Source organism: Fringilla coelebs, assembly GCF_963513975.1.
Source record: "Fringilla coelebs genome assembly, chromosome: 7".
In the NCBI taxonomy this organism is placed as follows: domain Eukaryota; kingdom Metazoa; phylum Chordata; class Aves; order Passeriformes; family Fringillidae; genus Fringilla; species Fringilla coelebs.
In genome coordinates this window covers 18,424,542-18,449,337 of record NC_140035.1, presented here as the reverse complement: position 1 = coordinate 18,449,337, position 24,796 = coordinate 18,424,542, and the positions used below count along the sequence as shown (strand labels likewise).

Sequence of the window (24,796 nt, the reverse complement as noted above, 5' to 3'; positions counted from 1 at the left end):
TTGTGGCAACAGTGTCTCCTTACAGAATATGTCTTTTGGTCTTCCTTATTAAAAAATTAATCTTTTCTGTTCTAAATTAGAGCTCTCCAAGTACTAGTAGGAGCAGACATTTTGCTGTATTTTACTGACTTTATTATTTATTTTCTGTAGTACCAAAGAACTAGAGAACTCTTAGGCATTACAAAAATACGAAAATCAAGGGCATGATAGAACAAGCTGTCCATGTCCTTGTTTTGTCTAAATTAGCTTGAAATCCATAATCAAGTGAAAACATCATACTTTGGATGTATATATTGCATCCAAAAAAACCCTACTCTATAGTAAGTCTCATATGTGTCAAGGAAATGGAATGTAAATATGTCCTATTTGCCCATCAGGTTGTTCCCTGTATTTTTTTTCTTCCTTGACTGTGCTATGGCCTTAAACAGTATTAAAACTTTAGATTGCAGAAATGCTTTGTGTTTGTGCTTGAGGTTGCTTTCCTTCTTGTACTTTTTCTGAATTTAGAAGCCAGACTTTATGGTGCTTCTGCTTAGTCTGGAAGATTCACCATTCGAAACTGCTGTATAGCATGTTGATGTATCAATCATGTATCATCTACCCTAGGTTTTTCTGAGTATGTAAAATTTGCATTACCATCAGTCTTGATCCATTCTTTCTTTTCCTGTCACTGCTTTATGAAGAGGTTGAGGAGAGGAAAAGTTAGTTCTGGAAAAAAAAGCATTTGCTTGACTAGGAAGATGAATTGGCAATAACGTCTTTCCATGTGTTACAGGAATTATCCGTTGCCAGCTAATACAAGGGCAATTAGAAGATGCAGAGCATCAGTTGGAGTTTCTTAATGAAATTCAGCAGTCCATTGGGAAATCTGGGGTAGGAGGCATCTCTCTTTACTGACATACTTTGATTACAATCTGAACTGTGCCTTCTAACTATTACACGTTTTGTATTTTGGTTGCTTGAGTGTAGAGCATTCTTAATGGAGTACTGTTAAGTCTCAGTTTTTCTTTCTGTTTAAGTCAGTGTGTTGTTTAACTTGTCCACCAGGCTGCTTGCAGAGCAAAAACATCACTTTCTAGCTGTGTTTTTTCTCTGAACATAAGTTTGATATATCAAGGAGGGACAAATATTAATTATTTCCAAGATTTTGTGATCGGACAAATGTAAAGGTTATTGCACAAATTAAAGGAATTAATTGATAGAATAATCGTGTCCTTTGCAACATGCTAAATGTCTTAGAATATCCCTAAATATAAAAAAGTGGCTAACATTAATAATTATGTAGTATTGTATGAGTAACAGATGAATGTATATGGAATATACAGAATGTTTTGGTTTTTGTGATTGTTTTTTTCTTTTCTGTAGGAATTATCTTTCCTGCATGCAGTCCTAGCTATGAAAAAACATAAGAGACAAGAAGACATTTTGGCTTTATTGAATGATGTTCTGGATACTCACTTTTCATCTTTGCATGGATTTCCTCTTGGTGTGGAATATTTTGAAAAACTAAACCCTGATTTCTTGCTAGAAATTATTAGAGAATATCTTAATTTTTGTCCAGCACAGGTAAGCACCTGTAGATCACGTCTGTCTAAGAATGGGAATTTTTCATTTTGAGAACAGTTAATCATGAAGCAAAAAAAATAGAAAATTTTCTCTTTTAAAATGTGAATTCACTTGAAGTAAAAATATGATTTGGGATTTTACACCACTTTTTTAGTCAAAGTAATGATAAAAATACGCATTTTGTGATGTGAGCAAGTGGCAGTAATGACACCTGAAGAAACTTGAGTTATTTATTCAATACATTCTGTGTGTGTAGTTGCACTGTTTTAGTATCTCTTAGGAAGCTGTAATGATAGAGTGAATAGAGCTATCACATTACGAAACTAGGATGTTCACACTGACCACCCTATTCATGAAATATTTTTAGGATATTTTTTCAATGTACATAAATTCTTTCTTTTGTATGTTGGTAAAAATCAACACACAAATCAATTGTATGGTGGGATACATACATTGTATGGTGGAAAACATGCCTTTTTATATTATTGTTCATTCCAGTGAAAAATTTCACTTACTTAGGTGGCTTAATTTTCTGTGGCTGAATTTGTGTGCTCTAGTTTTGGCAACAAAGGCATGTAGAACTTAATAAATTGAATAGGGACCTGACATCTTGAAAGCAGAAGAAACACATTAAAAGTTTCTTTAAACAGTGTATTCCTTAAATAGATTATTCTTCTGAAATAGCTGAGAGCTGACTTCTGTTACCTGTCATTATTTATAGACTAATTATAGAACCTTTCCATTAATATGTTTATGTAGAGTTTTAAAATCTTGACAGGAAGACAAGTAATTTTCCTTTGTTATGAACTGCCTCATCATCATGTAAGAAAATGACAATATTTGAAAGTCTAAAACATCAGTAGCAGTGACATTTACATGTCACAGATGGTGATGATAGGAAGTGACATTCTATGAGGCTTCACTCTTATCTGAAGATTTCCCTGGGATATGTTCCAGAAATACTGAACAGCAGTGATGAGTTTTTAATTTGGAGTTCAAACTGCTATTCTGAATTTTTGTCCATAGAAAGGTTTTCAGAAGAAAAGATAGGCTTTCACTGAAGTTTCCTTTATCTCTTTATTGCAAAAAAGGGCCACAGGTGTTTGAAAGTGTGGAGTTAGCTAGGTAGTGGAGGCTTCCATTTTGGTTTTGGGTCCTGTGAAAATACTATTTGTGGACAGAATGATGCTTAGGTTGCCTTTTCCTTTTTTCATGTATAACCCAGCAACTAGCTAAAGTAATAGAGGGAAAGGAATAATGTTTCTGATAAAGAGCAATTAAAACATGGTATATTGTACTGGCAGTTTGCATGACAGTAGCTATTTTTCACCTTCTATTCTCAGTTTGTTGCTAGCAGTATGAATATGTTCTGTGGTGTGGGATGAGGGTAGGCATGATAGGACCAGCACCTTTTCTTCTCAACCTGCTCATCATTTTTTCCAACTTCAGCTTTATTGGAATTTAATTCATGGTGCTGCTATGTTGGATGAGTTGGCCTTGGATTTGGTAATTCAGAATGTGTAACCAAATGTTTATGGCCTGACTCTTCTGCATATGTCAGGTCTGAAGTGTTTCATTATCCTTGAAGTTTGAGACTGTCTTGTGTTCCTGCTGATATCAAGAAGTTACCCCCTTAAATTTCAAACTTGTTCTTGCATTTCTTCTTAGCTACAGCTGCTTTGACTGAAGGAAATAACAAGGCTTTGCTAGTGCTCATTTCAGTTTTAAGTGAAGCTCAGACTTAAAAATAAATCTAAATCTAAAACCTGTTGACTCAAATGCTGGTTTTTATTAGTTTGTTGGCACTCTTTTGTATTACTTACTTGGTTTTTTTGCTCCTAGCCTGCAAGTCCTGGGCAGTCTCCTTCACCACTTCTCAAGCACTGTGCTTCAGTTCTTGAAACTGTTGTAAAAACTGTGCCTGGTCTTCAACAAGCTGTCTTTTTATTTGCAAAAGTGAAGTACTTGTCAGGTAATAGTTATATGAATGGGTAGTTAACTGCCTCCTTAGTTTAGTTAATATAAAAAATTAATTTCACACTTGTAAATAATAGTGAGTATTTTTCTTTCACTGCAGAATACTGTGTTACGACTAAGTGAAGAACATTTGCTCTTCACTTCTTTTTCTTTTATATGAGAGTATCTTAATTGTACAGACTTATAAATACAGTTTTTTTTAATCTATTGTTTCCCAAAAAGTTAATTTATTGAATGATTTACAGAGGGAGCATTGAGAAAATACCATACCTTTGACCTGCTTTTGATTTCATGTCATCGCCTTAGCAGGCTTTGTATATGAGTTTATTCACTGGATGCTGACATTTATTTTTTAAAAAAAGGCAAAAAAATAGCTATGTATATAACATATATATATGTGTGTGTATATATATGGATGTGTGTGTATATATATGGATGTATATATATCTATGTATATATAGAGAGAGCTGTATTTCATATCAACTGCTTTTTCACTTTCCCTTCCTTTCCCCACTTCCTAGGGGATATTGAAGCAGCCCATAGTAATTTACATTACTGTCTGGAAAAGAACCCTTCTTACGCAGATGCACACTTACTGATGGCCCAGGTGTATTTGGCACAAAACAATATCAAGCTATGTTCTCAGTCCTTGGAACTTTGTCTAAGCCATAATTTTGAGGTGAGTTTAACAAAAGAATGAAATCATTTTATTCAGTCACTCATCTAAAGTTGTATGTTTTTGTATATAATAATTTTCAACTGAACTTTTTATAACTCTTCCACTACAAATTTAATATCAAAATGTTTATATGAATGTGATAGCTGAATATTTATCAAATAAATGAAGACAAAACTAACGCCTCACAAGTCACATCTCATGGGTCTTACACATTACAGTATGGGATTTTCAGTTTGTTGGCCTCAGTGGAACTTAATGTTGGGTTAGCAGAGAGATGGGAACACAGCACACACACCACTCATTAGGTTTGAGTAGTGCCCAAGTGTCATCAGACCACTTAGCTGGAAGCTACAATTTTTTTGCTAGCATGTCCCATCTTACTTCTTTTCTCCAAGTGATACATGAAAGCTGAAGATTAATATCTAATTAGCTACCTAATGGAGGTCCTTGCCATTTCACAGAGCTGTATTTCTCTTACAAACTTCTTCTTCACAAACTGTGAAGTATGTTTTAGGAAGGTTAAGAATGGCATGCAGGACTTGTGCCAAATAAAGATTGTTTATTTCCTCTAATTCATAGCCTGGTGAAGTGTGTATGCAGCAGTGTGGGAGACACTCAGAATACCTTAAAATTCAGTCTAGTTTAAAATAAAGCAGCGATTAATGTTGTTCTGTCCCAAGGTCTCATCCCTGGTAATAGTTTCTTTGTAGTTAAAAAACTTACTAAATTACTAGTTTGCGTACTCTGACAGTTCTTATATTTCTGTAAGTAAATTTCTGAAATTGAATTTGTGTATATTTGGAGGAAAAAAAATAAACCAAAGTCAGTATTAAAAAAAAATCTTGCAAGGGGTTTGAACATTTACATCAAGTAAAATTTGGAAACTCTTTTATCTTATTCTTTTTTAAGGTGAGAGAACATCCTATGTATCACTTAATTAAGGCCCAAACCCAAAAGAAGGTGGGAGAACTATCAGAAGCTATTAAAACCTTACAGATGGCAAGGAATTTGCCTGGAATGAGAAAGCCTACAGCTTCCTCAAAAACAAAAGGAAAAAGTATTGAAATTGATGCAAGTGATCGTGTGTCTGTGTTCCTAGAGTTGGTAGAAGCTCATCGCTTGAATGGAGAACCGGTAAGATGGCAAACCTGCTAAAATTCAAAACAAACAAGTCTCTCTTTCCATTCCCATTTCTATTAGTTCAGAATAGAAAACTACTTCTTTTACCAAGAAGATTTGCTTAGAAAAACTCCCAGCATGTGAATATCTGATTTGAGAATTTAAGTACCTTAAATGGTACAGAGCAAAGAAAAACAAACTGTTTACAGGTGCTCAATTTTGAGCATTTCACCCTTTTGATTTTGTGGTTGTGAAACCATTTCACTGTTGATTTTCATTTGCTGAGTTGTCAATCCCTGTTTTGTTGTCAGAATGCTATTAGCAGTAGTTTTGGATCACGTCCTTATCTTTGCGTAGCAGCATCCCTACTGTCAGCTGTGTCTGGATAAGCAGTAGGACACTACCTATGTATAAGAATGTAAGACAAGCCATGCTGTCCTGTGATTTGGAGGCCAGCCTGCTCAAAGCAGGACCTCTTGGAGCAACTAAGGTGCTAAAGACATTCTCTAGCTGAAGTTGATGTTCTTGTTTATATGCAACACCAATGTAATTTTCTGTACTAAAACTTTTTCTAGTAGTCCATATCACAGGAGTTTTATTTTAAAAAATTAAAAATACTGTGGCGAAACAAGTGGATACTATGGTTTGTGGTTTTTTTGGTTGGTTTGTATAATGCCCATAAATGTTTATAATGTCTTTATTTTTGGCTGTTCAATGACAGGAACTAAATTAATTACATTCTTTTTATTATTTGCAGCATGAAGCTGTTATAGTCATCCAAGATGCCATGAATGAATTTGCTGGAACACCCGAGGAGCTAAGGGTTGTGATTGCAAATGCAGATCTGGCAATTGCTCAAGGAGATGTGAAACATGCCTTGACTATGCTCCGCAATATTACACCTGAACAGCCTTACTTTGTACAAGCTAAAGAAAAAATGGCAGATATTTATCTTCAGTATAGGAAAGATAAGAAGTTGTATGCTGCCTGCTATAGGTAAATGTTTGTGGTGTGCATAGTTTTCTAGATGTTTACTGATAGAGTGGTGAACTCATTTTTTCTTTCTATTGCAATAAATGAGAAATATTTAGTGACATGAACTCATTTGAGCAAATGTGGTAACTTTTAAAATGATAATTGGAAGTCTTATTTTGAAAAGATATTTCAGATTTTGTTTTTTGTTTATATTGAGCAATAAAAAACTAAAATCTGCAGAAGATAAAATTGTTGTGCCCTTCTCTTGTTTAGCTTACCAGTATTGACATGTTAAATACTGAGATAGGTTTTGTCTTCTGTTTCCAGTGACCTAGTAGAAAAACTGCCGAGTGCTCATACTTTTCTTCTTCTTGGTGATGCATACATGAATATTCAAGAGGTGAGTGCTTGCTAGAGATGAATGGAATATTTGAGTAGTTTGTTGACTTTGTGTAGCTGAAACATTGTGGCATGCTGACTCTTATTGATTGATGTTTGTCAAACAGAAACTGCTTTAGGATATAAAACCATAAATATTGACTATGAGTAGCTGTTTAAATTAAAAACTGTTGAAAATACATTTCTTCTAAAAGCTTACTTGGTAAAAGTCAAGGAGGGAATATTTTCGAGAGCAGCACTGCCTCATAAGATGAACAGATATCTAGAGTGAGAGCTAAATTGAAATCACAAAGAAGCTGGAGCTGCTTAGAATATTGTTCTGAAACTTAGAATAATTCTAGGTAACTTAGTTTTCATGCTGCTGGCTTTACTTAAATGTTTTAATTTTCTAGTTCCTATACATTCTTTTGCATCCTTTGCTTTCTTGATGAACTGGAAGTGCTACTTGGTATTGGCAGTAGTCAAATGGACATAGGAATTTGAAGGCTACGTGTTTAAATTCATATGTAAAAAAAATAGATTGAGTTAGGACATGCAACAGTTTAGATTACTAGTTTGGAGATCTGCAGGTGATTAATGGTTGTTTCCATATTAATGTTTGTGTCTACTTTTCTCCTTAATGAAGAATTATCGTGCAAATTGGAATTTGTCTAATCTGCTATAACGTGGCTAGAGGAGAAAAACAGTGCAGCACTACTACAACTACCTCTTTGTTAACCAGTGAAGATAATAGTAGAGAAATTGCAGTGAAAAAGAATGTTTAGTCAAACTCATTTGTTTGCCATGTCTCTCCATATTTTGTTTTAGCGTGACAATGTTAATTTGTGTGGGCTTTGCATTTCCTGCAGGTTTATAGTAACCATTCTTCTCTCAGAAGTAGTGTAGCTTATGAATCAGTACTGCTTGGCAGACATTCCTGGAGTTGTTACCAAATTTTATTTTCTTCATACACCTTTGATCTTAATCTTTGACTTATGTGTGTTTATATTTTACTGTTGAAGCCTGATGAAGCCATAGAAGCCTACGAGCAAGCCTTGAAGAGAAATCCGAAAGATCCATCTCTAGCAAGTAAAATTGGAAAAGCCCTAATCAAAACACATAACTACTCAAAGGTATTCTATAAGTACTGTATTAGGTTAGTTGAGTACTGTTTCAGCATGTGGGCTTTGCTTGGGTAAAAGTATTATATTTCAGAGTGCTAAAAGAGACATTTTATCCTGAAAGTAAGTTCTTAGATTCCCTTCAGATCATCTGGCCAAAGACATAGTTGGTGGATCCACACATTGGTGGATTCTAATCTGTTGAATTGTAGTTCTGGTGACTTGCAGTGGCTTTGGGCCTGCACTGAAACCCATGTTTTATTCTCCATTGAAAAAAAAGTAAAGCAACATGCCACTGAGTACCTAAGTAACAAGGTTGTTGTCTTTAAGATTTGACTTTATATTATATGCAAATTTTTGCTTCTTTCTTCAAGGCTATCGGTTACTATGAGGCTGCAGTGAGAAGTGGTCAACAGAACTTCCTTTGCTATGATTTGGCTGAGCTTTTAATGAAACTGAAGCAGTATGAACAGGCAGAAAAAGTACTTCAGCAAGCTTTAGATCATGACCATGGTAGGACTGTTATTAATTCAGAGGAAAACGTACAATTTTTTCAACTGTTATTTGTGTTTTCTGCATGACTCTAAGGAGTAAATGAGTTCATGGGCACTTTTTTTCCAGTGGTTTAATTACATTTGTTAACCTTTGTGGCTGTCCTAATAGAAAAGCAGTATTGTAGTCCATTCTAGAAGGTTTTCTTATGTCACTATATCACTTTCATGCATTGCAGGGGCATGTTGGTTTTCCATCTTACCTGCTTCTTACTGGAAATGTCTTCTGATTTAACATTGTATTCCTGTACTAGTTGAGCCTTTGAGGATCTGGCTAATTTAATAGTCATGCTCAAAACAGCTTGATTTTCCTAGTGTGGAAAAATAATTAGCATTAAATACAGTTTGACCCATGTACTTTGAAATCTTATCTTCTGTCTTAAAATGAAGCAAAAAGTATTTTTTAATGCCTTTTTTTAATGTTTTGATAAATACACATTCTCTAAGAGAAAAATGTTTTTTCTGTCTGATTGGGAAAATTATTGAATGATGTAATAATTTTTTAAGGACATGCTAGAATATCCTTTGTGGAAAAAAATTAATTATAGGAAATATACTGAAGGGAATCATCTTACATGGTCTAAGTTACACAGTCTAATCTCTGATGTAAAATAGCATGTCACAATTACAGCCCTTGAAGACCAGTTTTCTGATAGAATTTAGCTCTAGAAACTCCTTAATTTTAATAAAGATAAAACAAAATTTTTGGTGGCATCTATATTTTAAATTGGAGCTATGCTCAAGATACTGCTTTGTCAGTAGAGTAAAATGAATTTAAGCCAGGGGAGGCTTGACTTCTTCAAATACTAATTGATGCATATTTACTTTAACCATTATTCAAAAGCAGCCTGCTGCTTTTAAGTAGATACTGAAATATTCATTTATTTTATTGTATTCATGTCTATTCCAGACTCTAGCAAAAGAAGCATAGTTTGAGATCTGGGTAGAAATTTCATTGAACAGTCTCATTCTTTTTGCATGTAGAGTAGCACATTATATCAATATGGACAGTTTTCATTGACTTTTAGGAGGATTTGGACAAGAAATGTTGGGAATGGCTTTATTTCCTGTCTGCTTACATTCAAATACTTTCCGTCAAGTCTCTGAAAATGCTAATACACCAGACAGTCAATTTTTTTTTTAATTCTGTTTACATCTTTCAGTATCTTTGGCCTTAAATCTCACTTTATTTGTAGTCTGTAATGTTTACTCTGCTTACTACCAATATACTCTGCCTACCAGCAAGGCACCAAGTCAGATCACAATCCTAAATAAGTAAGATGGAGCTGTGAATTTTTCATGTAAGTTCTTTCCTGGAGCATGTGATGAGTTTCTTCTTCCTTTGACTTTACTGGGATCAGCTCCTTGAAGAATAAAAGAATAATGTTTGTTTAATGTCATTCTTACAGTTAATGAGTTGTCTTCTCTGATGGAAGATGTACGTTACCGTGTACTTCTGGCAAAAATTTACAGCAAAATGGAGAATATTGACAGAGCTATAGTTTCATTACAGCAGGTAATGAGGAAAACCAAAAATGCCTGTGAAAACTTGCAATATCCTCATGTTTACCTCTGGTTTCAATTTTGTCCCATATTCAAACTATAATATCCGTGTGAATGTGGAAAATGAATGTATGCTGGGGATAAAGCACCAGTGACTGCTGTGAAATGTAAAGTACATAAGGTGTTACACAGTCTGAGCTTTTTGCAAGCAATGTTATCTGAATTTTAGATCAGAATGCAGATTTTAACTGCAAGCCTGCAGTCTTATTCTGCCTTCATTTGTGTGTGGAGCATAGTTTTAGCATATCAGGTGAAAATGAAATTGGCAATGAGGGCGGCTAGATTACATATCTTTAGCTCAACACTGAAGACCATTCACAGAGCAAAATGGAGCAGCTCTCAGTGACTACCTGCTGTTCTGTTGTACTGCTGAACTGAAGTATTATTATTAAATAGCAATAATAAGATCTGTTAATTCTGCAGTTCAATATTATCCTTCAGACTGAGGCTTGAAAGAATAAAGTTGGATGCTGGAGGTTTAATGCCTTAGAAAATGCTTTCTCAAGAAAAAGGTTTAGCAAGAGATGTGGTCAGTACTTTCTGTTCTATTAGACCTCCACTCTGTGAAAGTGAAGGTAACAGAAATGATAAGCCTTGGTAGCATCTTCTGACCAGCAAGAAAAGTCTGCAGATTGGTTAGAAAGGTAATTGTATGTGAGGGTTTAAATACCAGTATTGGTAAGATTTATCTTTGTTTAATTCTTACTTATTTTTTACTTATAATGTACTTCTTTCTTTCTCAAAGTTGACTTTTCCCCCCCAGTTCTCTTTCAGTAAAATTCCACCTAAGCAGTCTTCTTCTCTTACTCTTTTCTTTACTTCTTTAGTTCTTCCAGGTTTCTCACTATGTCACATTTCAAAAAGCTTTCTGTCCTTTTGGTGTTCTTTTATTTTTTTTTCTTCTGCCCTCAAAACTGTCCTTCCTTGTACCCATTCGCTTAGAAATATTTTCCTTTTCCTTTTGATGCCATGTTCATTTACACAAAAACACCTGCATTTTTATTTCAGCAGGGCTAACTTAAATGTTTTAAACAGGTCTCTTCCCTTGGTTTTCAGAGAGATGCTGGAAGTTCTCCCCAGATGTTATTTCGTGTTTTAGTTCTAATTTCCTGCTAGGCAAAATGGTTGGGCTGTAAGAAGCAAAATAGTACTCGTGCTTCCTTCTCTTAAAGAAAAGACAAGTAAACTATTTTATAGTAGATAAATGAAATTAATTCCTTTGACAGTTCTTGACTGCTCCCTGCTTTTCCCACACCAGGCTCGGGAATTACAAGGCAGAGTGCTTAAACGGGTTCAAATGGAGCAGCTGGATGCAGTTCCTGCACAGAAACAGTTAGCAGCTGAGATTTGTGCTGAGATTGCAAAACATTCAACAGCCCAGAGAAACTATGAAAAAGCAATTAAATTTTACAAAGAAGCCCTTGTTCACTGTGAAACCAATAACAAGGTCAGTTCTCCCTCTGACTCTTTCGCATTGTTTTTCCATTCAGTTTTTAGTTGTCACAAAACATTTTTCCAGTTATCCACAGAATAGAATATTTTGCAATTATTTCTGCTTCATGATATACATAGAACCTTGAACTTTCTCCCCTTCATTGCTTATCATGATAGAATAGTTGCATGCACTGCTAGCTTCTGTCTGTTACAAGAACTCCTGTCTCAAGTGGTGTCTGCATGTAATCACAGTGAGCCTGTCTTCAGGTACTAGTAATGATGGAGATTGAAACAATCTTGCTTGGTGCTTGTCCTCTGAAATGTAGTCCCAGTGATTTTGGTGAATACAGACAATTTCTGTGTTTTCTGTGTCTATTTTTATCTGGGCTTGGTAGGATTCTGATTTTAGTCACAAAATGTTGCTGATCTTGAGCAGGGTTATTGTACTGCTTCACTCTTCTCTGCACAGTCTCTTTCCCACAGGTTGATGAATACAGGTAAATTCAGATTTATTTTTATCCTCCTGTTCCTTTTTACAATTTTGTAAGCCTGGGCTTTGGAGATAAGAGAGGGAGAAACAAAAGTCTAAGAGATTTATAATTATAATGAGCACAAAGATAAAGTGTTATCTTTAGTGAGGTTTTTTCTAGATTAAAAATCAATAAATACAATTTTTGTTCATTTGCCACGATATGCTATCATAATGATGTTATATACTCAGGCGTATGTGAACACTTCTTATTTTGATGCTTGTTATTGAGCAGCTGTCACATGCACAAGCTGCTAAATACATCACTTAGTTTTAATATTTGAACTCGTGTGTTGTGGTTCCAAGAATCCACATCCTTCCTAAAGCTACAACTTCAGTGTATTTGAGACAGGCTTTTCTCAAGACATCTTCTAAGAATGATGTGAAGAAGAAAAATGAATTGGGAAGGGAATAAAAGCATCCTTAAAATTGTGATTTCCCCATTAAGAGCAAGGATACTCCTGTCATGGGAGTCATGGCACAGGTACAGCTGTGGCTTTTTTGTCAGCATCAAAGCCTTACTTTGTCTTTCATACCAGTACTGAAATACCAGCATAGGATTTCCCTTCAGTTCTTGCTGAAATCTTTCTTCTAAGAGATTCCCATTGTTACAAGATGTAGACATTAGTACTAAATATCTGTTAGATATTACCAAAGATTTTTGCTTTAATCCTACTTTGCTAGCAACACAGAATACAGTGACATCTTAGAAAATAAGTCGGAGTTTCTGATGAATAACTTGCTGCCAACCTGCTAGTAATGAAAGCAAAATATTTTGTTACCTACAACTAGTATAAAGGAGTTATCTCAATCTATTTTTGTAGTTTCAGTAGATTTGAACTTCTTTTCTTTGTTTTTAAAAGAATTGCTAGTACAAGATTAGAATTGAATTATTTTAGATTACAAAATATTATTTTGAGATGTTAAAAGTCCATCTGTCTCTTGGCACCTTCAGAGTTTACTTTCCTTAAAATTGTATATGAAAATAATGGAAATTCCTTTGAAACTATCTGTACCTTGTTTTGTTAGAACAAAACCTCCTGTATTTTGGCCACATGGATTGAAATACTGCATTTATTCAGGTAAATGTGAAGAGATTGCAATCCATGTCACAGGGGAGTTGTGTTGTTTTGTTTTACACAGTGAAATCTGTACCCTCCCTTTGTTTTCTTGCTCAGGTAAGAGGCAATGCAGTGTCCTGAAGGAGACTTGAAGGGTATTGCAGATTGCATCATGCACAAAATTTCATCGTATCATTTGTAGTGGAGTTGAAAATTTAGAGACCACTTCCACTTACTAGATTCTAGTGCAGAACTCCAGTTTATTTTTTGCTTCCTGCAGGAAGTATTCCTTGACTGCAACACTGCCTTTTGGTATGCCACTGAGTTGTGCACATAAGAGCAGCAGCTTAGAGAAATCTTTCATAGTTAAAGTTCTGACATGCATGCATTCTCAGTATCATTTCAGTGCTTTCCCACCTGCCTTTCTGTTTCAGAATTACATGGTATGTGTTTGAGTATGAACAGACCAGGAAGTAGGAAGGAAACAGTTTAAAAGCTGTGCTAGAAGCCTGCATGTTCTGAACAGGGTGTTCAAAACACTGTTCTGATTCAGAAGTGCCTTTCACAAGTGTAACTAGTGAAAGAATTATGATGCAATTATAAATGTCTCCCTTTTGGAAACAAAATCAAAACAGCATTTAAATTTAAGTAGGAGTGACTTACAGTTTGTCTACTGCTAATTTTGCTTTGTGAACAGTTTACCTTCTGTTGGCTTCAATAGAAACTTGATTAAATCTGTGGCAACTAGTGTTTATAAAGTTTTCTGTGGCATTTTATTCAGAATAATTCAGTCTATGATGGGACTTCAGCTTTTAGAATGTATGCTGGTGTACTTTCAGTTTGTCAATATTTACTCTGTGGTGACTTCTCGGAAGTGGATTCACTCACAGTCTTGATGTGGTAGGTAGGAAATGCAAATAAGAAAATAGTTTCTTCTGAAACTTACTTGTTCTTCAGAATTAGTTGGTGAATGTTAGCGAGGTGTTTGTTTTTTTCAATACGTTTAAAACTACTTTCACTTACATTTTTCCAAGAACATTATTCATACCAAAATACTGGTGTTTTCAGAGCAATACTATCTGAGCAGCCCTGTTTTCAATATACCTTTAGAATGTCCCCCAGAAAAAGAAAAGTTTTGTTTCTTTTAAAAGGTGAGGGAAGGAAAATGCATTACATTAATTGACCGAGAGCCCACAGGAAACAACAGAAAAGGCTCTCTCTTTAGTGGAGATAGAGGTTTTCCCTGGAGCCCTGTAATATCAGGTTGATACTCAGAACTGAACCAACTTTCTTCTTCTTTGAATTACATACAGTTAAATATTTTAATATACAGGCAATGTTGGAACTTGCACGTTTATATCTTGCACAAGATGATACTGATGCCTGTCAACATCAGTGTTCCTTACTGCTGAAGAATGACCAAGATAACGAAGCAGCAACGATGGTATGTGCTGTTATACTGATCCTGCATCAATGCTTTTTGATGTTTGTGTGCCTGCAATATGATATATTTATAAAGCACTGCTTTTAAAAGTAGTACTTTTAAAAGAACCAAGAGCTTTGTGATTAAAAAAAAAAAAAAGTGAAAAACCCATGGGAACAAAATGTTTTTCTGTTTATGCCAGCTGATGTTTCAACATGAAGTTTCTAGCAGTCATAGCCATTGTTCTACCTCAATATAAAATGAGTCTTTAGAAGTAAAGGAAAAAGTAGTTCTAGTAAGCTTGGATAAAGTATGGCTCAATGCATATTCTATTGATAGTTGGCTCAAGGAAGAAGCTATTTTTCAAGCACAGTAATATGAAAACAATTTTTTTTTAAAAAGTGCTAAAATAAAAGAACTATTTATTTAAGGTAATTTTATTGCCTCATTCAACCTTAGTTACTCATATTTCTACTTAACAAGTTTTAATCAGAGCTGCAGGTTCTTGTGCAGGACTTGTATACTTCTTGGCCTAAAAGACAGCTCAATAGACTGAGCAACTTTTGATGTAACACACTAGGAGCAAAGTTATTTTAAGATGGGAATAATTTGTTTTCTCATAGCAATCTAACATCTGAAATTTGTTCTAGTATGGTGCATGAACAGAAGTAATGGCACTCTTGAAATATGTTATTAAATCTACTCTGTATTAGCTAACTATCAGTGGAGAGAAACTGAAATTAAAGAACTCATTTTACCTTCCCTGCTGAAGTGAGCTATCATCTTTCTTTTTCCCTAACTGTAAACTAACTTTGCTTTCCTTGTGCATAATCTGCAGTTACTAGAAATAAAATTAGGAGTAAAACTATGCAATGGTAAAAAAACATGTTTGAAAGATATGACAGACTACTTAATTACCTTTTAATTTTCACCTTATGCGAAAAGATGTTCATGTACTTGTTCATTATTACCCGTGTGTGTTGTATATTGTGTTTGTTTTCCAGAGAGTAATAAAAAGTCCAAGTGATTTTTGCTTCTTGTGCAGCTCCTGCAGCACTTTAAAGCTATAGTTTTAGCTCTCCACATAACCACAGTTCATTAGCATTTTCTCCAAATTTACCCTAAACCAAGACAATTATTGATAACTTTTGTTTAACATTTTCACAGTTTATAATATCTTGTTTTGTTTTCTCTAATTTTTTTCAATACTGTAGATGATGGCTGATCTCATGTTCAGGAAGCAAGATTATGAACAAGCTGTTTTTCATTTCCAGCAGCTCCTGGAACGCAAGCCAGGTGATGTTTAGCAGTGATACATTTAATTTGTTCTGATATATAGTTCTAATGAAAGAAATTAATAAATAGCTGAATAAAAACTCTTTGTTTGATTAAAAAGAAATGTTTCTTTTATAATGTAATGGATACTGAAGCCAAAGACCATTACCATATATAAAAACATAAAGGTGTTTTAAGGGAATATGATAAAAAATATTTCTTGTAGATACAGTAATTTATTTTGCTGCTATGTAATGTGCATAGTTTACCTTAAGCCAAATACAAATAGGGTGTTATTTACTTGTTCAGTGTAAAGCACTTTCTTTTGTATTAAAAATGTCAAGTACATGAGCACAAAGGTAATATTTTATTTGAAGACTAATAAATGAAACTTGTCTTGGACAGCATTAAGGGGTTTTTTTGCAATTTTCAATTTGGGACCAGAGAGAAAGCTACTAAGATCTACTAAAATTTTACTATAATGAATGTAAAGCTTTCTGGTGGACTTTGAAAGAAGTCATGAGAGTGCAGCAAATGGTTTTGAGTGCTTTTGAAAGTGAGGTACAGTTATACTTCTATAAAAACCTGTATAAAGATATTGCAAGTATCACTTGACATCTTCATTCTTGTATCTGAGGTTACTGTGTAATGTGCCTTATGTATTAAATTTTTATATGTGAAAAAATTAGGCAGGCTCATTATTTCTTATCTTATTCACATAGCAAATAAATAGAATTAAAGTCTGCTAATTATTTGTATATTTAGATAACTATGCAACCCTCTCTCGATTAATTGATCTGTTAAGAAGAGCCGGGAAATTAGACGAAGTCCCAAGATTTCTTTTAATGGCTGAAAAACATTCTTCCCGAACAAAGCTTGAACCAGGATTTCACTACTGCAAAGGACTGTATCTTTGGTACTTGCAATTATTATTAAGATTTATTTTACTATGAAGTATAGATTTAAATTAATTTTGTTTTCATCCATTATCATTTAAAGGTGCTATGCTGATTTAGTTAAGGTGTCAGAATTTAATGAAATTCTCAGTTTCTCTGAATACCTCAGTATGTTCTTCCAGGTTCAATAATGTAATTCTGTTTATCTTCACATTTTATAACTTGTCAGACTATTTCTAGTTTGCAAAAACAAGATCCTTGCAATAGAATGCGTGCTGTCCAAATCTTGCAATATCAGTGTGTGCAAATGGGTCATGTGTTTTTAAATACTTGGGTTTATTGGGATTTGGGTGGAATTTGGAACAGACAATTTTACTTGCCCAGCTTTAAATGTTTTAATTATCCGTGTAGGTACACAGGTGAACCAAACGATGCACTGCGGCATTTTAATAAAGCTCGAAAGGACAGTGACTGGGGACAGAATGCAGTCTACAACATGATTGAAATTTGTCTGAACCCAGATAATGAAACTGTGGGTGGAGAAGTCTTTGAAAATCTTGATGCTGACATAGGGTAGGTGAATTAAATAAATATTGCTTGGGTCATTCTGTCATCTCCTTCTTCTGCTGCCCCTTGACAATGTGCCTTAATTTAAATTGCTAGAACTTTGAGATCATCTAGTGCTTTGAGTCTTCTGTGTTATTGTGAGAGACCAATCTCTACAGTAATAAGTGAGTCTCAAGCAGAAAATGTAGAAGATTTTGTCTGGAATGCTGGTCACTTGGAATGTTACAATCAGCTTGTTGGGTTGGAATTGCTGTTGTTGAAGGCAGTCAATTTAGAATGCCTATATACCAGAGCCATTTCTCTACAAAATGGCAAATCTTTAGCACAGAAGCATTTCTAACTTGTAATTAGTTTGGTGTGTATTAAAAAATAAGCTTCTATGAACATTTTTTTTCTGATAATAGTAACTCAACAGAGAAGCAGGAGTCTGTGCAGTTGGCTGTAAGAACAGCAGGAAACCTGCTGAAGGAACTCAAGCCTCAAACCATTCAGGGTCACATTCAGCTGCGAATCATGGAGAATTACTGTTTCATGGCAACCAAACAAAAATCCAGTGTTGAACAAGCACTGAGCACTTTCACAGAAATAGTTGAGGCTGAGGTTAGTAACCTGTCTCGTTTCCTTACTCTTCCCTTTCATACTTACTACATTTTTTAAACTAGTGTCACATTTTACATTTAGCAACAGTGGCATGTGTTAGTGCTATTTGCTCTAAGGATTATTCTCCTATCGAAGAAGATTTTATATAAAATTTGAAAGAGAGTTTTCTTTTTTTTTCCATGCACTATGACAAATGTATTTACAGCACAACCTTAGAAAGAGATGTAAAGGCAGAATACCAACAGTGAGTCAGGAGCACTGAGAAGGACAAGGAATCATTTCAGTTAGCTCCTGATACAACTACTCTCTGCATGTAGGAGTTGCAGTTGCAAGATGTGGCCCCCATTCTCATCCTTTACTACTGAAGTCAAAAGTTGCACTTGTGCCAGGAGTTCTTACTGCTTGCTTTTGAGGCTCTTGCCTAGAATGATGGCTTTTAAGAATCCTGTTTGTTTATATCAAGCTTGGATGCACACAGTTTAGACATTTAATTTTTAGGAGCTGTGCACCTAATAAGAGGAATCAGAGTCCCTTTTGCTAATATTTGACAGGCACTTCTCAAGTGCAAAATACCACTTTTATTGTAACTTCCAAGTGACTCCAGATTTTATCTGAAGTATTTATTTGTATATAAAAAGTATAGCTCTTAGTGGAATCTGATTTTTTTTCTTGTGAGATGAAATACCTGTGGATATTTTTAGCATTTCTTTTGCCTGGTGGTTATCATGATTACAGAAATAATTGTAGCACTAGGTGCAAAACACGTCTGTAAGATTAGATGCTGTATCTTTATTTCCTGAGATTTAGCTTTTAGTTTAGCTTTTAAATACCTGATGAAAGTCTTACTTAAAAAAAAAATTAAAATTAAAAAAGCATCAAGCAGTCACTGTACTTTTTACTGCAGAAGGATCATATACCAGCACTTTTGGGAATGGCCACGGCCTACATGATATTGAAACAGACTCCAAGAGCCAGAAATCAGTTAAAACGGATTTCAAAAATGAGCTGGAATCCCATTGATGCAGAGGAGTTTGAAAAGAGTTGGCTTCTGCTTGCAGATATATACATTCAATCTGCCAAATATGATATGGCAGGTGAACTTCTAAAGCGATGCCTTCGTCATAACAGGGTAAGTCAGTGCACATTGAAAATAACCGTAGAACCTTTCTATTTTAATTCATCAGAATGTTAACTTTTCCTCTGAAACAGAATTTTGAAATATATTTATTTGTTCATTTGCCTGGTATTTCACTTACTAAGGAGAAGTAGACCAAAAGAAGACAGGAAACCAGCAATTTCATGCTGGAGGGTAGTAAACAAACCTGTGAATGCTGCTTAGTCATTTTTGTTCATGTTCTGTAGCAACTTCCGCAAGTGTCAGCTGAGGGGACTCTAAAAGCTTGCAGTGTTTATGAAATATCAGAGATGCATTTTACAGTCTCACAAAACTGATGAAGAAAGATGTGGCTGGGTAAATTTTGGAGACTTGCTCCATTTACTGACATGCTATCTTCATATTTTATGTTTCTAAACATTTACATTCATAAGCCTGCTACAGTGCAGGATTTTTTTTTTTAATGGTGGTATTAATCTTTTTCTGAGGCAATACTGTCTGGTAGATTATCAGGGGACAGGGCCTAATGTGGTGTTTACCTCAGGGTTCCTGAGCAGGCAAACTGCTTTGACTATGGGAACAAGCACAGATCTTAGCTTCTGCTTATTTTTCATTTTGATCAACAAAAAGGTGATCATGTTTTTCTCTCTTGACTTCCCTTCACGTGAGGCAGTCCAGTAGGCTGGTGTTCCATACACACTGTGCTGCAGGTTCAGGGTACTGTTTATAGAGCACAGATTTGGTTTAGAAAAGGACACAAGGCTTATACTTTTTTATTAATTCATTACTATAGAAGGTATGGTTCATTATTTGGTCACATTTTAGCAACTTCTGAGAGAGATGTTTTTTGAACACTTTCATTCTAAACATAAAATTGAGAGACAGCTACAACAGTTCTTGGTATAGTGCTATTATGTAGTTCTGCAGAGAAGCCCCTTTAAAATAGGGTGTGTTCCATTTCACAATCCATACAGTTGGAGGATAAAGACGAGTCATCTCCCAAAACAAGACTTATCTTTAAATAGATGGTCTGTTCAGCAGGTGTATCCCATGAATGCTGCTTTTGTTGTAGTAATTACCAAGTGTAAAAACATAGCCTACCAAGTAATTTGTTTTCTTCTAAAAAGTTTGAGACCCATGAGGGACTTAGGTAAACAGGCTCTGCTTATAGCAAGGAGGACAGCAGATTAGAAATGTGTATATCTGGCTCATTGCCAGATATTTTTCTCTTGAAAATGTTTTACCTATTGGCAGCATGATAATATAAACTGTTCATGGTAAGGGCATACAGTAGTTAGGCTTTTTATAAATTGTTTTCCTGCTTTATATACTAAATGTAAGATTTCTGCAGGAATTACTTTAGCTTTTATATGAAGTTTTGTTATGGAGTTAAATGGATTTATATGTGTGTATTATATAAGCAAGGCTAGTATTTTCAACTAATGCTTAATAGTTTTTTGGAACCTGCTTTTCAGATCCTTGTGACATGCTGCTTCAATTCATAAAAAATTAAATACATAATGGTTTATTTTTCTTTTTAGGTTGCTTATGACTGTCTTCAAGCTTTAATTGGAAAACTATAATGTTAAACCATTTCCAAAAACAAAGCTATGAACATGCTTTCCTAAGAAAAAAATGCAAACAGCATTTGGGGAAGGTAGAACACTAGACTTGAAATGCAGCTGTCTGGGATTATTAACTGAGAGAGATAGCTATTTTTGTAGCATTGTTGCAGTGGTCTCTGTGATGAACTCTGTACTTGACCTGGAGTAGAGCATAATTCTGTGTAACTCATTTATAACGCAGATATTTTAAATCAAGACTATTGGGTCATCACAGTTAGAACAAGTATCACTTTTATTTTCCAGTTGTATGGATTTAGAGTGTTTTAGCAATTAATTTGTCAGTATTATTGTATGCAAGCTTACTTAAATAAAATTTTGAATGAATATTTATATTTTGCAGTCATGCTGCAAGGCTTATGAATACATGGGATACATAATGGAAAAGGAACAGGCATATAAGGATGCAGCAATAAATTATGAGATGGCCTGGAAATATGGAAACCAGACGAATCCAACAGTAGGCATGTATATATAACCTATAAAGTCTGATTTTGGGCACTATGGTAGGAATGAAACAACTAGCTTTTACTGGAAAGACTGCTTTTAATTTTCCATAGAAATAAAGTATCACTGGTTTTCCTCACATAAAACCACAAATGTTTAAAGGTGTACTGAACATGGAAAGCTCTCATGGCAAGAGGTAGCAGCTTTATGATACTTCAGAAGTTTCTGCTTACTGTTGTAGTACAAGGTTAGATCTGAAACAGTTGCAGTTGGCTGTTTGTGAACAAAGTTCTCTGTATATACAGCTTTAACTTTATAATGTATTTATAGTAATCTACTATATACTGTTTGTAGTAGAGTCTTCTGTAATTATATATATATATATGTATATGATGGTGGTAGGTCACTGATTTGTTTATTTCATTTTTGATTCAAATTATCTATATGGATCAGATTTTATGTACATGAGTGAGGATTTAAAAAAAGTTATTTTAAGTGTCTTTAAATATATCTATTTTAAAAAAGATGGCCAAGTGAAAACTTGAGTCACTAGTCAAGTTTCAGTTTGGATAATAAATTGAAATTCGCGCTAAATCGTCACATATTGGAATGTAGGAAACCCTTTGTGAAGAGGATACATAGCATTAAATGCCATTTTCTTACTCAACACCTAGAATCTGTCCATAGGTCCCAAGGCCAGCGGTTGACACAAATTCTCTTCCAGGTTTTGGGATGTGTTTATTGCCGCTTGGAAATACATACAGCTTCTAGTTTTTCATCTGGGCTCGCTCTTTGTGCCCTGTGTTTTTTTTAGCGTTAGGATGAGACAGTCTTTGGCATCAGCTGAAAAACCAGTGTTTTTAAAAAAAGATTTTAACTGTTATGTGCATGGGCTGCCAAACATTTTGTTTCTTTACCTGTAACTGCAGTGGTTTGGTTCATGGTTTTATCTAATATGATCTGTAGATTAAAGTAGTGACTAAATGTTTGTGGGTTAGCTCCTGCTTTTATAACATAGTTTTGAAAATGCACATACATGGATGGATTACCAAAACTGTATGTGTTGTGAGTCATATGTACTGTGAGTCAAAAAATTAGGAGGGTCAAACCAGAGGAAGGCTTATATCAAAACAGAAGTAAAAATAACTGATAGAAATCTGACTATAGGTTAGATGGAAAAACCTTTAGATATCTGAGTTTGGGTGCAGTAATTTTTATCAGATATCCCTGTTTTTGTAGACTGAGCCATGGTGTTGTTGCTAAAATATTGCAGTTGTTAATCTAATGAAATGTATTAGAAAATTCAATAGTAAAGAGTTGTGATTTCTTGAGTTTGTACAGAGTATAGATCAAGATTTTTCATTTTTTTATTTTGAAACTCTCAAGAGAGTGGTAATTCAACAAATTACAAAACCTTTTGATGTCTAGATAGGAGAGTTCCTTAGTGAAATTAAACTGTGAAATAATCTTGCACGCAAAAGAGAGTATGATATTGAAGGTACTTTGTGCATTTGTTTCTAGTTTTGCATTACAGCATTCTGAGGATTGTCATGCAGTAGAATAAAAATGGTTAAAGCAGCAAATTTCCATCTGGCAAGTAAAGCCATAAAAGCTGGTATCAGATGCTGTATTTACTGGTGAAGATAAGTTTAAAAATGAAAGATTTAAAATTTCAAATTTTGGAAATTGCATGCTTATAATGTTTTTTTTTCTCAGGCCTAGTCTCTGTCCAGGCTGATATACTTGAGCTTTACCTCTTAGGTTGCAAGTATCAGCCTGGCCTGGCATGTTGCTACGCGACTCAGCTATTCCATGTGACTTTTTATATCAGTGGTCTGCTGACACTGGCACTGAATAGCATTTTAATTCCCTGGTTCGTTGTCCCTTTTTTTTTTTTCCCACTTTTTTCCTTTAATAATGGAATTACCTTTACAGAGGGACAGTGTATTGCAGGCCACAGTGAGAAACTCTGTGGGATACCATGGTAATTGAAAGAACGCAGCCATTATGTATTCCCTCTAGCAGCACATGCTCTCCAGAATAATGTCTCCTTTTGATTCAGACATAGCTATCAGTGTGTAAAAGACTTTTATTTGCTACTTGAAGTGACTTTCAGTAGAAATTTTGATCATTACCAGGCATATATGAGACAACAGTAGAAAAAAAAAAACTTTAGAAACACATGGTGACCCCAAATGAATTCAAATGTGATATTTTTATTATTCAGTACAGAAACTGAAATTGTTGCTTTTCTTCTCCTCTCTCTCCCCTCACCCCTTTAATTACAGGCTACAGGCTGGCTTTCAATTACCTGAAAGGGAAGAGATATGTTGATGCAATTGATGTTTGCCATAAGGTAGAATTCGTATGTTTAATACTCTGTGTCCTGTAGCAACATTCTTTACATAATGACCCTTCTTTTAGGTTGAGTTTACATTTCTGAAATACATAGCTTAATGTTGGAAAAGTGCCCTATCTAAAAAGTTAAATATCCTCTTCATATTTGCTCTGTCTTGAGCTCCATGGAAGAAGATAAATGAAAGTGACTGGCTATCATATGTGAAGGGGTATTGAAATGGTACTGCCTTCTTTTGGCCATGCTGTTACAACTTGGTGAATCCATACAGAAGTATAGATGAAAAAATTTATCAAATCAAATATTAGTATCGGAAGGCACTGTCAGAAAGTAACTTGAGGTATTAACTTTGTATGGTCAAACCAAATGGACCATATGCAGAGTAAGAAGAAAGGCTACTATTAAAGAAGTAAAGGGAATATTATAAATTAATAATTATTCATATTAATAATAAATTAAATTTGCTCTTTTGGGGGGAAATAAAGATAATTAGGAAGGGCAAAATGAATGGAAGGGTAAGAGAGAAGAGGGAACTGAAGGGGAGAAGATGAAGTAGGTAGAATATGCTAAGAAAGAGCCAAGGGAGTGAAAACATAAAGGCATTCGTCATTGCAGAGGAAGTATGCTTAAAACCTCAGAAGTGTCTCCAGAGGTGACTTCTGATTGATGCATTTCAAGCCACCCAGAGGCTTTAGCCTTTGACCCCCATGTCTTTTGCACCAAGCTGGAAGGACAGTGGAAATGAAGCAAAGTGTCTTTGATAGAGCTGGTTTTGACTTGCAGGTGTGGTGGTCTCTATCCACAATAAAATATTTGTGCGTTCTTAAAACAAACTAGTTGTTATTTTAGTTTTAAAATGTGTCAGCTCAATGATGAGGGGGATTGCCAACTCAGAACTTTTGGGTTGTGTTGTCTTTTGACAGGTCCTTAAAGTACATCCAAACTATCCGAAGATCAGGAAGGAAATACTGGACAAGGCCCGTGCATCTCTAAGAAACTGAATTTATTTTTTTAATGACTCATGGAGTTCTGTTAACCAGACTTTGGAAACTATGAATGAAATACTGCAGTGACAGAGACGTCAGAAAAAAAATACTGTGGCTATGATTAATTTAACTATATTAGAGATCTGGATTATTTTTATGAAAAATCTGCAGCTCTGAAAGAAATTGTATTTGTTCTCATTCAGGTTGGAGTACTGCTCCCACATGTGTTATGTAAAGTGTCATCAGCATTATAAAAACGTTTTAAACATAAAACTCAGTATTTTGTTGTGTTTATTTGAAACAACACTAAAACAACAACCTGTCTTAAATACTGGAGGTGTATGGTTAAAGATGCTGGATGTTAGTTCATGTAAACCATTATTTCATAATTACAGTGTAATCTTTATTACTACAGGTGTATTTCTAAAGTAGGAGGGGGGTTTCTTTCTACATATATTAAAGATGTGCTTTATTTTTAAAAAAATCTTGAAAACAGCTACGTGCATTGTTCTCAATTAAATTTATTTTTTTAAATGAAAATGTACCAGTTAAAATTT

At 34.7% G+C, this 24,796-nt stretch overlaps 1 protein-coding gene across 4 annotated transcripts in view; it reads left to right on the top strand.

Annotated features, from left to right (window-relative positions):
* Nucleotides 1–24,536, top strand: part of TTC21B (tetratricopeptide repeat domain 21B) — a gene marked incomplete at its 5' end in the record, with an annotated part of 32,878 nt that extends 8,342 nt beyond the window's left edge. The window contains 20 exons of one of the 4 annotated variants that reach the window (XM_084208961.1): nucleotides 776–873; nucleotides 1,366–1,566; nucleotides 3,409–3,538; nucleotides 4,065–4,222; nucleotides 5,132–5,356; nucleotides 6,099–6,337; nucleotides 6,644–6,716; nucleotides 7,717–7,827; nucleotides 8,190–8,328; nucleotides 9,776–9,882; nucleotides 11,188–11,376; nucleotides 14,287–14,397; nucleotides 15,591–15,672; nucleotides 16,417–16,567; nucleotides 16,959–17,120; nucleotides 17,519–17,714; nucleotides 18,619–18,843; nucleotides 20,794–20,914; nucleotides 23,186–23,253; nucleotides 24,177–24,536. In XM_084208961.1, coding sequence (XP_084065087.1) covers nucleotides 776–873; nucleotides 1,366–1,566; nucleotides 3,409–3,538; nucleotides 4,065–4,222; nucleotides 5,132–5,356; nucleotides 6,099–6,337; nucleotides 6,644–6,716; nucleotides 7,717–7,827; nucleotides 8,190–8,328; nucleotides 9,776–9,882; nucleotides 11,188–11,376; nucleotides 14,287–14,397; nucleotides 15,591–15,672; nucleotides 16,417–16,567; nucleotides 16,959–17,120; nucleotides 17,519–17,714; nucleotides 18,619–18,843; nucleotides 20,794–20,914; nucleotides 23,186–23,253; nucleotides 24,177–24,254 — 2,864 coding nt within the window. In that variant the 3' untranslated portion in view covers nucleotides 24,255–24,536. Of the gene's footprint in view, nucleotides 1–775; nucleotides 874–1,365; nucleotides 1,567–3,408; nucleotides 3,539–4,064; nucleotides 4,223–5,131; nucleotides 5,357–6,098; nucleotides 6,338–6,643; nucleotides 6,717–7,716; nucleotides 7,828–8,189; nucleotides 8,329–9,775; nucleotides 9,883–11,187; nucleotides 11,377–14,286; nucleotides 14,398–15,590; nucleotides 15,673–16,416; nucleotides 16,568–16,958; nucleotides 17,121–17,518; nucleotides 17,715–18,618; nucleotides 18,844–20,793; nucleotides 20,919–23,185; nucleotides 23,254–23,868; nucleotides 23,957–24,176 lie in introns of those variants that run through there. The other 3 variants (XM_084208963.1, XM_084208962.1, XM_084208964.1) reach the window with 3 other exon arrangements.
* Nucleotides 24,537–24,796: the final 260 nt, after the last annotated feature.